Genomic DNA, 14,364 nt, shown 5'->3' with positions numbered 1-14,364 from the left:
CCACCGCAAAGCATGCTGGGAGTTGTGTCCGCCAGCGGCTCCCTTTGCCCTCCTCGGCCACCCTTCACGGTGCCCGGGCACGGAGCACCCCTTGCCCTGGGGCCGCTGCGCCCTGTCGGGGTGCTCCTTCTTCCGCCGTGACGCCTGGTCGTTGCTTGTGTGTGTGGAGCGACAGACGGAGACAGGACGCGGCACGGCTCCCCACACGACTACAACTCCCGGCGTGCTTTGCGCGCGGGTGACTTACGGGGGGTGGGGGGAAGATGGCGCCTGGTAAAGCGAGTCGGAGAGGTCCCTGAGGTGAGTCTGGGGCCGCCAGGAAGCGGTGCTTTCTTGTCTTCACCTTCACAGTCGTCTCCTTTACCCGTTTTTATGATCGTTTCCCTGCTCTCGGCGTTTGGGAGCGAGGAGGACGCGCTAGATAGGCGGGCGCTGAGCGGGGCAGCGGGACCCCTCAGGGCAGCGGGAGGGAGGCGGGAGAAGCAGCCTTAGGACGTCGCCTCTCGGCGCACCGCACGCTGTGGGCAGCGCGGCCGGCTCGGGGTGCCACGGTGGGTGCTGCCCGCCACAAACCCTGCCCCGGGGGCCTGTGGTAGCGAGCAGGACCCCCCAGTTCCTTTCCCAGGAGAGGACTTCTGGAGCTGCCACTACTGAGTGGTCCATGCGTGACGCTCCTGCAAGACGTAGAGGCCTTCCATGAGGCGGTCATAAGTCAAAACCTTGTTATCAGTCACCAGTCGTGACTGATGTAGTGGGATATCCCAGTAACATCAGTCTGAAAGTAGCGAAGCAGTAGAGAGCTGTGGCTTTGGGATTTCCCGGAGCTGTTTTCCGTCAAATTGGCTATAACACAGCGAGGTACTGCTAAGCATTAACCGAACACAATGCAAGTGTACAATAGGGCTGCTCTGTGAGCTTTCTTAAACAGCTTCATCTTCTGCTTTAATTGTGCAGCGTGGAGCCATGCCTGTAGATAATTGAGGTGTAAGTCCACAAATCCTATTACTGAGAACTAATTATAGTACAACTTCGCTTTTGTTGTGCTGAATACACCTTGGAAGGTATCCCATAGCTGATATGCTAGGAAGAAAAGATCCTGGTGTGGACTGAGACCTCTGTGCTCTGTTGGAGAACTTGTGGAAAATCCTGTTACTTAGAAATAGCACTTTAATTCCTACTTCAAAATGAAGTTTGCAAGCCTAGATGTTTTACTTTATAAAGCTAAATCAAATGTTTGCTGTGCAAATTGAGTAGGTGAGCTAAAACCTGAATAACACAGGCGGCTTTGGGAAGATACAGGTCCTCTAATTCCTGAAGCCTTTGATAATGCATTTAAAATAATTTGAACTGTTTTCTGAAGTAACTTTAGTGTTCAGGGCATCCTGCTGGAAGCTTCAGTGTATGGATGCTCCGAAACTTGTGAACTATCCCTGAGAAACCAGTCGTTTGGGGTTGAAATCTGGATTGTAGTGTTCTGATATGCATAAAGGCTTATGCATAAGTTTTATTTACGCTTTTCAATAACACTTAATATTTGTCCAGAAAAAGGCTTCTAGAATGGGATTAATTTCTGATTCATGAAAAAAAAAAAACAAAAAACAGAACCACAAAAATGGGAATTAGAATACAGTTTATAATTGAATAGCTGCTTTAAAATTAAATAGTTAAGTTTGGCATCCTTGTTATGTCCTTGTTATGAAAAAGTTTGCAGTTGTTGAGCAGTAACTTCTCTCTATTTCTGATCCAAACTTGTACAGGAGAAAAGAATCAACAGATTTTATATTACATGGAAGTGGAAGGAGGCATTAGAATGCTAATCAGACTTGGCAGTTGAACTTCAAGTATAATGAAAGGGGTTAGTACTTCTAATTATGAAATCTAAATTGTAAAATTCACAGGTTAGAAACAGCTTTGGTCAGTATCAGGCACGTTTAACTGCCCAGTCTAACTGTAATGAAGTAATTATTGCAAAATTGCTGTGTTATTTTCAAACAGCTTTTGAAGACTTTTCAAATATAAGCAAATCATGTTTTCTGTAGTTAGATCAGCACAAAACCTATTTATCTGATGGATTTTTAACCCTCCACTGGCAACATGTGTACCTGGGCAGAGGAACATTGCTTTTAATTTTGTTAATGAAATGGGTATTGGATTAAACTAGCCTTTGAGAAGGGGGGAAAGGTTGCTAAAGGAACACTTATTTAATGTGCAAGGTTTTTCTTGTCCTAAAGCTGTCTAATCAAGGCTGAATTCTCTAAGGTGAAGCAGGACAAATGTCCTTTTACATGTGCCTGTTTAGCTGAACTCTCCTGGGTGGGCAGCCTCATTAATGCAGCCAGCCTCATGCCAGGGTTTGCTTCTCTACCTGAGAAAGCTAATTTGAAATAAAGTCAGGTACTTCCACAGAACTGCACTGTGGTGTGTGAATCCATCTTATATTGAATTTTTTGGATTCTGGGAATTACCGTTGGAGCCTGTCGGTCTATATTTAGGAATGAGCATGTGACATGAATCTTTCATTGCACTGGCCACTTGCCTGCCTTCAAAACTAAAGGCCTTGATTGATTTTTCAAGTAGGAAATATGGGTGGGGAACCAAATGATGTAAAAACTCAATGTGTAGTGTATTTTTATGTTTTTCAGTTCATGCCTGCCCAGCTTATGTTGCCTTTCTGACAGGTGCTTAAACCTCTCTTCTTCTTTGGCATAATTTGGAGGAGTGGATAGGTGCCCAGCTGGCAATTTTGTTTTGAATACTCAAAATCAAGTTAATAATTTATAGCATTACATAATACACTATCATAATCGTGGACTTACTGATAGAAAATACAAAGCCTCAGGTGTGCTGACTTCTGTTTCTTTGCCTGGAGTACAAGGGTATTATATACAGTTTTCAATTCTAGACCTTTTACAGAGATCTGTTTTAGAGCAGACAAGATAAAGATATCTGCTTTTCTGTTTGCCTTTCACTGACATTTATGGAATCTTGTGATAATAAGAAATAGTTTCTGTTTATAAACTATCTTTTAATTTCAGATCCCAGTTTAGTTAAAGTAATGAAGAAAAAAAAATCACATGCAAGCATGTAATGGAGGAAGATGATTATTGGAACCAATAAGTCAAACCAAGAATAGTTTTATTCCTGTTGGTGCAGCTTGAACCTGGCAGTGCAATGAATTGGCTTTGGATTTCCTTATCTTAGGCAAATCATTTAAAATCTCCTTTAAACTGATTTTTTTTTTTTGTTAAGAAGAATGACTTATGTATCATACAAGTGTTGATCTGCCTTTTAAGGTACATTCAGTAGCATTACACTTTGATTACAATTGTGTTTAGAATTATTATTGCATCTTTAGGAAAACAGAATAACTTTAATCCTCCACGGAAATTAGGCATGGCTCTTATTTACTTTTTTAGTATCCAGGGTCTGCTGCTTTGCTGGAGAAGACATTGTATAGGCACATAGCATCCTTAAGTTGCTTCTGGTCATCTGTCAAATACAGCAAAATTACATGGAACATGTTAGTATGTGTTAAACTATTTAGGAAACTAAATTATATCTCATGATTTACCATCTCTGTTTTTTAATTGTAGCCAAGTTCTACTTCATAAAATTCTGTGTTTTGTTTTGTTCGTTGTTTGTTCTTTTCCCTCTCTTGATATGTCAAATCTAATTCAGTGACAAACAGCAGAACAGGCTCATGATAGGAAGCTTCTTATTTTTAGTTCTGTTCTAGTGTAGCAGCTATCAGTATCTGGACTGAGCTTTGCCCTAGGCCTGATGAGCCAGTGATTGAGCACTTTATGGAGAGGAAATTGTGTAGTCTGTTCTGCATGTAGAAGCCAGGCCACCTCCATATTGAATTTTTGATCCTGTTACAGATCATAAATGATTAAAAATCCAGTGAATTATTTAAAAACAGAACCAAAAGTCTTCTAGTTGGACACTTACCTTAGTTGCTTATGCAGCTTTTCTAGTAATGAATATCTTCTAAAGGTTGTTGATTTTGCCTGCAACAGCAGTGCTAAAGTAGCAAAATGTATTGAAGTCCTGATTGCTTGTGATGGTCAGTAAAACAGAGTCTGGCACTTGACTCCCTTGAACCTCTCATCAGGTTCTTTTCATTTTTATGTTCTTATATGTCAGTAAATGTCTTCTGTAATCTCTCAGCCGAGTTCTTCACTCTGTATTAGAGGTTTTACTTTTCCATGTGTCTGTTGAACATCACAATCCACAGCACATTTTGTTGTAGAAAATTATGCTGCTACTAACTGTCCTTGGAGAGGGACATGCAGCCTTCTAATAGGGTAGCACATGTTAAATAAATTGCTTTGAAGCACTATTTTTAATCACAGTTGCTATCAGCAAATTAGAACCCCTGATTGAAATAAATGTACAATAAGGTTTATTTTTAACACCTATGAACACTGCTTGTGTCTTGTGATCAAATAAATGTTTATTCACACATTATCATTGCCTGGAATTGTAGGTATTTTGGTGTGCATATATAAACAACTATTAGCTGAATATCTTCAATTTATTATTTCTTTTTTTTTTTTTAGCTTTGGGAACAGTAACTCATTCTCTTTAACTGAGATTTTTTTTTTATTGTATATCGAAAGGTACATTTGCAGAGAGGTTGCATTTGGCAGTTAATGAAACTCAGATGCGCTGCTTTATTATAGAAAAATCTTCACGAGTAGCATTTTAATCCTCAAGAATTAAATGGTAGATTAGGCTATTTTTATCCCCAAAATAGGTTGTCCTAACTTCAATTGAGTTCATTTTATGAAGATACCCAATTGCATCAAAAATGCTTTGAGCAACTGCTGTTTATAGTAATTTGGTCTTTGATTTAAAATCTGCCTTTTTTTTCAAGACTGGGAGCAAAACATCCTAGAAAGTGCCACACAGCTTTTGCAGCCTCATTTTTCTGTGTGCAGAACACAAACCTTTGGCAGGTGTTTCTCTGGAGAAGTGCTGATTTACGTTTGAAGGGGAAGTATCCTGAAAGGCTGTATAGCAATTATCATCCTAAACAGAGGCAGTTTGAAAGGTCATCCCAATAAATACAGCGAAAAATATTTTACTCAGGCATCAAATACAAGATCAGAAAAGCTAAATTTCTAGCCCTGGCAAAGCCTACATTTAGTCCGGTCCGATAAAGTGATATCTGGGTTTCTGTGGTAACAGTTTCGTGCTGGAGCTGAAGAATGTGACTGTGGCTCATTCTGCATAAGTTGCTATGTGTATTTGGATGTAAATTGTCTTAAATTATTGTTTTGACTTACTATTTTTTTGTTGTTTCTCTATAGTTTATAATGGTTTTGCAAAATTGAAGACAGATTCCTGATTGACAATGCCTGGCCGTAAGTATTGTTAACTTAAGTACATTAAAATGGTATTTAGGAGTGTTTACTATTATGAGATTGTCATTTGGGGGTTAAAAGTTCTACTATAATTAACATTAAAATAAACCAAAAGAAAATACGATACTTGTAATCTATAAGATATTTCTAATTTCAGCATTATACAGCTTTTGCCTTTGTAAATTTCTGTATTTTTTTTCAAAAGAGCCTGGCATAGACTCTGCATTTTCCTTTTTGATCCAAAGTTTACAGTTTAACATTGAATTTTGTGATTTTAAAATACGTGCTGAAATAGTTGTATTAAAAAATAAAAAGGCATTCTAATATATCTGTAATCCTTTCTGTGGAAAATTCCAAACACTGCTTATAGAAGATAAAATTACTATTTAGGATACAAAGTGGTAAGACTTAAAATTTTTAACATTCAAACTTAAATGAAATTTCTGAGGCAGATGCTTCAAAGAATCAAATTATTGTCTGCCTTGAAGAGTAGCAAATTTCCCTCACACAAAGGCTTAAGTTGTGAAATGTGTTACAATAGTATTAAATCCAACTGCTTTTTCATTTTTCTATTTAGAAAAATCCTGCGTGGTCCCTAGTAAAATTACTAACATCAGGCTTTGGGTAAAACACTCTGCTTTATCCAGAGGATAAGGAGGTCTTCATAAAGTTACAGTAACTATCATATGCAATGCACTTTAATGATAGTTTTGTAATAAATTTCACACATGTTTAATTTCATGAGGAAAATATTTGACCCTTTTTCATTTTGCATTGTCCTAAGATTTGTAGTTAGTTGTGACTGCTGGGTACCAAAAATGTTTTACAGTAATTCTGTGTTATGTTGTTTGAAACCACAGTCATGTAGCATACCTTAGATGCTTTCTGCTTTTGTGGTAAATAGTTGAAATTATTTCTCTACATAGACATGAGGGACTGTAACAAAGTAATGGCAAATACATATTTTATTGTACTTGTGCATAAGAATCAGCTGCCATAGATAGTTTTGACTGTGCTGGGGTTCAGCATTTGTGATAGTGTTTCACCGCTGTGCTTATATTAAGGCCTTTATCATGGTAGTCACTTCTGCTGTTTAGAAGTGTGTGGCTATTTTAAACAGACTGGAAAAGTAATATTATTAAACTGCAAAAGTAAGATGTTTTTGTTTTTCTAAACCAGGTAGGCTTATGTTCAGGGTTGTTATTAACACTATTTATCCTAATGCATATGGAGTCTGCATTACTACAGAGTCAGATGGAACTTAAAGGAGATGAAACCAACTGATTGAATTTTCACCTGTAGTGAGACATTCAGAACAATGCAGCCATTTAGTTCTGTGTAGATTTTTAAGTTTAAGTGTATGGATGAAGGGAAGGTAACCTAACATATGTGTGTGCATTGCAATTCGTATGAAGTAACAGAACTGTCTTAAATAGTTTCCTTCCAAAAATTTTGGTGATGAAGAAGTATGATTAGATTGCAATGCAGACAAGCATCGCTTCTCATCGGTGTGCATTGAGACAGCCTTCAAGACTTCAACTTTGTTGTTTGTGAAAGGGCAAGCTGCTGCCTGCTAATTTAGGATTGTTCTGCAGTATTCATTTTAGAGCATATTGACAAAACAGGTTGCTTCTATTTGGTGTTATTTTGAAATCTGAAAGTATTTGTCCTTGAAATCTAAAAAAAAAAATCTCAGTTTTTTGTAAAGGCTGGGATTTTATTTCTTTTTTTTCCCCACATGGAGTTCTCTCATCCCACACGTCAAGAAATACACTGAGCATCTTTCTGAATAAAAGATGGAAAAGACTGTTAGAGTGAAATATTTAAAAAAAAAAAAAAATGTTTTCTGTCATTCTAGAAAGAATTCTTTGCAAATTAAGTGGGGTAGTAGTATCTAGATAAAAGAAGAGTTTGATGGAGTTCTTGGGTCATACTGACCAACTCCCTCTCTTCCAGTGTTGTCGTGCTTGCTTCCCTGAGTTTCTATATCAGTTAATATTCTTACCCCATTTTTGGAGTACAGTACTTGGGGAATTGCTAGGTCTAATAGTAGTGGCTTGGATGATCTGGAGAGGTCAAGATACTGACATTATGGACAGACTGGACAAGGAGACATTATTTGTCTTTCTGGGGACTTCAGCTGTTCATAGAGATGCTTTAGAAGTCAGTCTTGACGTTATTGTACATGAAATGTTCACAGGACAATCTGCTTTTTATCTCCCTTAAACTGTCCAAAAAAAAGGCATGTGGTCAGACCTGGGTTGTAGTATTGAGAGGGAGAGAGATGAATGTACACAGCTAACCAAAGGTAATGTTCATCTTGTTTAACCTCATTTTAGTCATGTGTGCTGGTCTTCGCACTAGCTACACTTTACATGTTGGATTATCAAGGGTTTCTATTAATGTTGCTATTTAGTGATCCTATGTAAAAATATGGGTACATATTGCTCCATTGAGTCCTTAATAAAATAACATTAAGGTTTTAGTCTTAGTACAATAATAGCCCCTAAATAGGAAATTTTCAATCTGCTCTCTCAATCCTAATCAAAGATTAAGATGTCAAAGTGTTTGGTTTTTGTCTAGCCATGCATGGTAAAATTTTGACATCTAGGTTGTAGTGGAGGTGTAATGCTATAAAACTGCTGCAGCAGCGTGCAGAAAGCAAATATGTTTACTCCTACTGTGTTTTATAACAGAAGTGAGAAGATTGATTTGAGCCACAGCTATTTTATTAACTGATTTAACTGTGCCTTATCACAAAGAAACCATGAAAAGATGAATTAGTCGTTTTAGTTAAAAACAAAACCAAAGAACTTGTAAGCAGACAGCCTTTGCAGTACAGGCAGTACATGTTTTACATTTGTCACATTGTGCTCTCAATTTCCCTTTTCTATAGCTGGTTCAGGTAATTTTGTTTAACGCACTCCTGCTAGGAACACGGGTGGTTTTGGAAGGGTTTTGTTGGCTGCATTTGGATTGCAGTGTTACAAATGCTTCTGTTAAAGAAATGTTTTGATATATGAGCTAGCTATGCTTTTTTCATTAAGACTCTTCTTTTTGAACATTATGATCCTGATATTCACACTTAATCAGATGCTTGAAACACTGTTTGGTACATGAGGTTGGTTTTGGTTTTCGTTTTTGTTTTTTTTTTTTTTTTCAGAAACTGCTAACCTACTTACTTTATTAAATATTTAACTTAAAGGCAGATTTTCTACTAAAATGAAAGTGCTTGGACCAGAAAAATGTTGTGTGATACAGGTGAGAACACCTGCTGTCTAGAAGATTGTATTTTACTTGTGGTAGTTATGTGTGTAGTTTGTTGGGTTTTTTTCCATTTTTTCCTCTTTTTTTGTTCTTATTCTATCAACATAATTATATCCTTGCTTTTCAAAATTTTATTAATCGTGATTGTTAGGTTAAACTGATTTTAGCTGCTGATTAGCAGGCCCTGTAACAAAAATTAAGAGAGCAACTAAATAAAAAGAAGGATTTTTGACAAATGAAATTTTCCCACATTGTCCCTTGAATTATTGCGGTAAAATTTAGTAATACGAGCCTCCTCTGTGCTAGTCTGTCAAATATTTGCTACTTAGAAAGTGAGCACTCGGATTTTTGAGATACATGTATCGGTTATGTGGGAAACCTTCCTCAGTTTGGCTTGTTCTTGGTTACAGTGCAGTGACTGTTTTGGTAACTTCAGAGTGCTTCTCTGAGTAGGCTCAAGGCATTGACTGCTTCTCGCTAAACTATATTAAACATGTTGTTTCCTCAGTTTTCCATGTGGCTTTTTGCCAGTTGTCTTTGCAGAGACAACTAGTCTGCAGTTGGTGTGTACCGGTGGCTTCCCCGGTCTTTGAGATGAATGTAAATAGAATATTGAACATTGACTAGCGATTGTCTTTTTCTTTGTCCTTGGCTGTTACTGCTTTCAGTTCAGTTGCTTCATGGTCTTTAAACAACCAACCACCCCCTGCCCCCCCCCAAACAAAAAAAAAAACCCTGTTAAAATTACACTTTTCTTTTTGGCTAGAGCTTTCATGCCAAGCGTAGGAAGGGAAACAGCACTTGAAATGGAATTTGAAATGAATGAATATTTAACTCGTGTTTAATGCTCTTAATGCATTTTAAGAGGGAGATAATCTCGCTTTGGGTTTCTTCCTTCAGCATCAACTTTGGGAAATGAATTTATTTGTCTTTTAAAATTCTAATGTTTATTTTGTATATAACAAGTAAGTAGTAACAAGACTGTTAATGAGAAGGGACGATTTAGTTCCCTGTGAACCCTGGTGGCTGGAGATGTATTTCTAAATCTGTCTGTGTAAATATTTCATGGGCTAAGCATTCTAGTGGTTTTAGGGAACATTAGGCCATAGCTCTAATTAATAGCGTTGTCCACTCTTTCTATCTAACATACTTGTTTTCCTCATCTCAAGGATGTTTTTCATGTATCCCTGATAACTTTAAAACCCTAAATGGGACCTTCTATTTAATGAAGCATTTTTCGTAATTGCTTTAATTTATCTTATAGGCATTAGGAAGCCTATTAGTTTTCTGTTGGTATTGTTAACTACTTAGAATAGTGTTAAAATAAATACATTTTAATGCTATAAAATTTTAATTTCCTGGCTAGTAGAGAAGAGTCACATGGGGGAGTGTTTCAAATTGCTTTCTGCTGCTTTGTTCTAGTACCTTAGAGGATGAGAAACAGAAGCAGCCCTGTATCAAGTGCATCTTTCAGCTAGTGACCTAACCAACACAGGAACTTAAAAAACAGCTGCGAAGGGCATGTCGTGGTTTGGGCTTCCTTCAGCTGTTTGCCATTTGCCAGACCTAGGCCAGTAAAAGAAAGTAACTGTATTTCAGAATATCTGTAACTTTTATAATACTATAGTCACGAAATATCCAATGGATTCTTTAAATAATAAAAGCTTTGGCTATGTAAACACTTAGATACAGGTTTGGTGGTTTTTTTTTCGGCTGATTTTTTAGGTGAGTGTCTTTTCTACACTGAAAAGAAAAAGTGGTCACTTCTGTAAATATATCCTTTGACAGAGCGGAGTCAAAAAAAGTCACAACAAAACCCAAGATTTTTTAGCTGTCCCAAAGGGGTGGGTGCTTCCCTGTTCTTTAATGAATCTGCATGGATTTCTTTAAAGCTTGCTAATTTTGAAGAAGTGTTAGTCCTCTCCACGTGCATCGTGCTAACCCCATTTGGGAAAGTGAGTATTTAGGAGCAGATCCACAGAATATGAAAATCACTCATGTTAACAGATTGCAAATATGTCTAGTAACCTCATTTACATCATTCCTCCTTTCATTCCTTCCATTTGTTTTGGAGTACACTTCAGTATAGCCAAGAAAGGAACAATTTTTAGTCTATTCCTTATCAAAACCTGAGGAATTTCTTTTTCAGGCTGTGGTCATTTATGTGTGCACAATCTGGGCATATAACAAAGGAAATCAGAAGCTTTAGAGAGTAACTTAATTCTATTCCCATCAAAGCCTTTTAAACTATACATGTGCAATTCATCAAATGTTAAAATGTAGCTTAATAATTTTCTCAGGTTTTATTAAAACATGGCTGTTGTTGTTATTTACAGAAATCGCTTTGCAGTTGGTTTTCCTATGAGTCGATTAACCTTCATGCACAGCATTGTTTGCTATTGATTTCTCAGTCATGGGACGAAAGGGTAAGAAGGCTCTGCTGATTATGCATGCAAGTGTCCTATTTTTTTATGCATGACAACAAAGGAAAATTTGATTTTTGAGAAGGGGGTAAATTTTCCGCTCTGATTAAACGCATGTCTCTCTGGAAAGACCAGGGTAAACTGCTTTTAAAAATATTTTGGCTTTCTCTTTACATGATATATGGACTTTCTTTCCTGTCATTGACCTCTAGGATCCCCAGCAGCTCTCTAGAGAATCAGGTACCTTGTTAATTGCTGAGGATGGAAGTTAGCTGTGTACATGACTCTTGGCTATAGATCGCTATTTCATTTCTAAAAAGTCAGCAGGCATTAGACAAGAATGAGTAGAAAGTTGGGGTAGGTAGATGAATGAGACTTGCATCTACTAACTTGCAGATTTCAGCTAGTGATCATGTCCAAAGGTGAACAGTTTTGGATTTTGAAAGTGCTTAGCTGAACAGCCAGAGTTCTGCTTTATTTCATATTCTGGAGTTTGTGTCTAGGAGGTATACTAGCAACTTCTGTTTGTGGCTGCTGTGTGCAAGGGCCTATGACTCTTACTGGTAACCCAACTGGCTCAAAGAATACAAGCCTTTTGGTACCCATGTAGAGGTCAGCATGAAATTTTCTAACATAAGGATGTGTCATAATTATTCACATTTCAAAACTTAAAACAATTACAGGATCCTTGTATTTCACAGGTATATTGAGGAATCTTAAGATCAGGAAGTAATTTGTAAACTAAGAAACCTCTTAGCTTGCCTATGTACAGAATACAAAGAGTGAATCAGTTATATCTATAGAGTGCTTGCTGTTTTCTTGGAACAGAAGTTTAAATCAGTAAATGTGTTTTGTTTGTATAGAGTGAATATTGCAGTAGTCTGACTTGTATGCTTTTAATTCAGAGCAAAAAGCTTTCATTGGAGGTGAAGAACTGTTTAACCTTTGATAATGTACATGTGTTAACTGAGCTCATGTAATGAATGCCATTGAACTACTGGTGTTTTGTGTTTAAGCATTTTGGCTTCTTTCAAATACTGAATTGTTCTTCTAAAGCCATGTCAGTAAGAATTAATCTTTTGTAAAGATGTGCAAAATCCCTGGCAATTATTTGAGAAAAGGTAAACATTTTATTTCAAAATAAGCATTTTTTAAATTGTTTTTAAATTCAGTGGCTTTTAACAAACCAGATTTATACCCTGTAAAGTTTGAGTAGAATTCTACACCCCAAGATTTTTAAGAATAGTTGGTGCCTGTATGACTCGACCTCTCTTTAATGTCCAGCTTGAGATCTGTTAGAGGTCTTGGTCGTTTAATTTTTTCAAGAAGAATGCAATTGTGACTCTAAATTGTACTTGGACATTGTACACTATTTTGCTGATTAAGATCTGTACTTTGGCTTTATATGGGTACCCTGAGCCTTTAATTGTGGCTTGAGAATGCTTAGTCATTCCTTACAAAGAGAATGAGTAAGGAATTACAACCTGATGCTTTGCTATATCATTATACTAAATCAGTGCTCCCTCCTGATACTTTGTAAAGCTGTTAATATGAAAGGCAATATGTGAAGATAAATCTTCACAGATACTTTATTCATGTACTTCTGTAGTTCTACCAAGTACAGGATAATTTATGCAATTAAAACAGCTGTTTTCTTATTTTCATTAAACAACATAACTGTTTAATGGTTAGAAAGGGACTTTGAAATGCTGCTACCCTACTTTTGAACTTCATAGGATAAAATACAAACAGTTATTAAATTATAATTGATCTGCGTCTGATATGATTGAACTAGCAGAGTTTTCTTGTGATAAATGCAGTACAAGCTGGATCCAAGGCTGTTTCTGTATGTGTTTGGGCATTTTTTAAATGAGTTTGTAATTGATATTGACATTTTTCTTCAGAAGTGACAGAATATTATTTTTGTGAACCGGAGCACTCCTTAGAACTAATGGGAAGATAAGAACCACAGGGATAATTTATAATTCATTAACCTAGAAGGAGGGGTTTTGGTGTAAATGCTGTCTTTCATGTCTGTTTTCAAAACTATGAATACTGAAAAGTTGTTGCATAAACTTCTGCCTGTTAGTTGTAACACAAAGTTGATCTATGAGGGCAGGATGAAGTAGGTAAAGCTGTCTGCAGAGAAAAGAAAGTCTTTAAAATGGAAAGTAGGGGCAGCTCTAAGGATCTGTTCATAAGAATATGTAGAGATTTTTTCAGATTTTTAATTCCAAATTGTTTTATTGCTCTTCTATATGTATGTTCACATGTCCGAATTGCAATATCGTATTTTGTAAATGCTTTTCGGAAAAATCAAATGAATAATTATAGACACAAGCAGAGTGTAAACTTAATGGAAGATTAGTAAGACAATTAAAGAAGAATTTTGAGTTCTTAACCCTGTGTATCTTCTGGGACTCTGTTTTTCAGAGTGACATTACAACATTTTTGGTTAGAATTTTATTTTTCAATAATGTCAACACAGTTTAAACACTTTGTTGATGAACAGGAGCAGACTGTCCCTGGAAGCATTCACAAACCATGTAGATGAGGCCCTCAATGATACCCTTTAGTGGTGGTCTTGGCAGTCCTGGGGTAATGGTTGGACTTGATGATCTTAAAGGTCTTTTCCAACCTAATTGATTGTATGATTCTAAGTTTTGAGCCCTGTGTGTGTGCCTCAAGGATTGCTGCACTCAGTTTTCTCAGTGTAGATGAGAAACACAGTATGGTTCTAGATTCACAGAACAGTTTTCATCCATTCTCTTTCTAAAATTACTTTCTATGTACAATATGTATGTGTGGGGGCATCAAATGTCATGTGGTATTGAGCTACTTGTATACAGAAAGTGTGGTTTTTTTAATTAGGAAATGCTTTTCCATAGTTTGTGTATATGTACTGAAGTCTATAGCTGAGTATGCTTAAATGAGGGTAAAACTTGTTTTTGAACCTCTGGCCGTGTTTATGTTGGCATTTGGGATGTTTCCATAAAAAAAAAAGTGTGTATAGAACAACACACTTGCATGTCATATACAGTTCAGTGGTTTATGCTGAATTAGTTAAAATCTAGTTCCCTGAGCTATACCTTCTCACTGCATTAGCTTTAAGGCTTCCCGGAAGAAGGCCTGTGAATGTGAACCTTTGCTTCCCCATCATCAGGACTTTTCATCATGACATGCATGCTTATTTTCTGCAGGCCAGGTGACAGACAAAGTTTACCAGTGCCATCCGTTAAGCTCTCTTCAAATGGTGTGAATGTGTTGTGTTGACAAAATCTTCATGACCTTTCAGCAGTAGGGAG

At 37.0% G+C, this 14,364-nt stretch overlaps 1 protein-coding gene across 2 annotated transcripts in view; it reads left to right on the top strand.

The window, feature by feature from the left end:
* Positions 1–58: 58 nt before the first annotated feature.
* Positions 59–14,364, top strand: part of EFR3A (EFR3 homolog A) — a 75,630-nt gene continuing 61,324 nt past the window's right edge. Inside the window, exons 1-3 of one of the 2 annotated variants that reach the window (XM_061447703.1) lie at positions 59–300; positions 5,316–5,369; positions 10,973–11,062. In XM_061447703.1, the coding sequence (XP_061303687.1) occupies positions 11,050–11,062 (13 nt within the window). In that variant the 5' untranslated portion in view covers positions 59–300; positions 5,316–5,369; positions 10,973–11,049. The remainder of the gene's footprint in view (positions 301–5,315; positions 5,370–10,972; positions 11,063–14,364) is intronic. The other variant, XM_061447704.1, reaches the window with a different exon arrangement.

The sequence above is a fragment of the Pezoporus flaviventris genome, unplaced genomic scaffold (assembly GCF_033815535.1).
Source record: "Pezoporus flaviventris isolate CSIRO_AGI_PZ_B2104156 unplaced genomic scaffold, CSIRO_AGI_Pfla_v1 ptg000007l, whole genome shotgun sequence".
NCBI classification, from domain to species: domain Eukaryota; kingdom Metazoa; phylum Chordata; class Aves; order Psittaciformes; family Psittacidae; genus Pezoporus; species Pezoporus flaviventris.
Note: the sequence above shows the minus strand (reverse complement) of the source record. Positions and strands in the feature narration are given on the sequence as shown.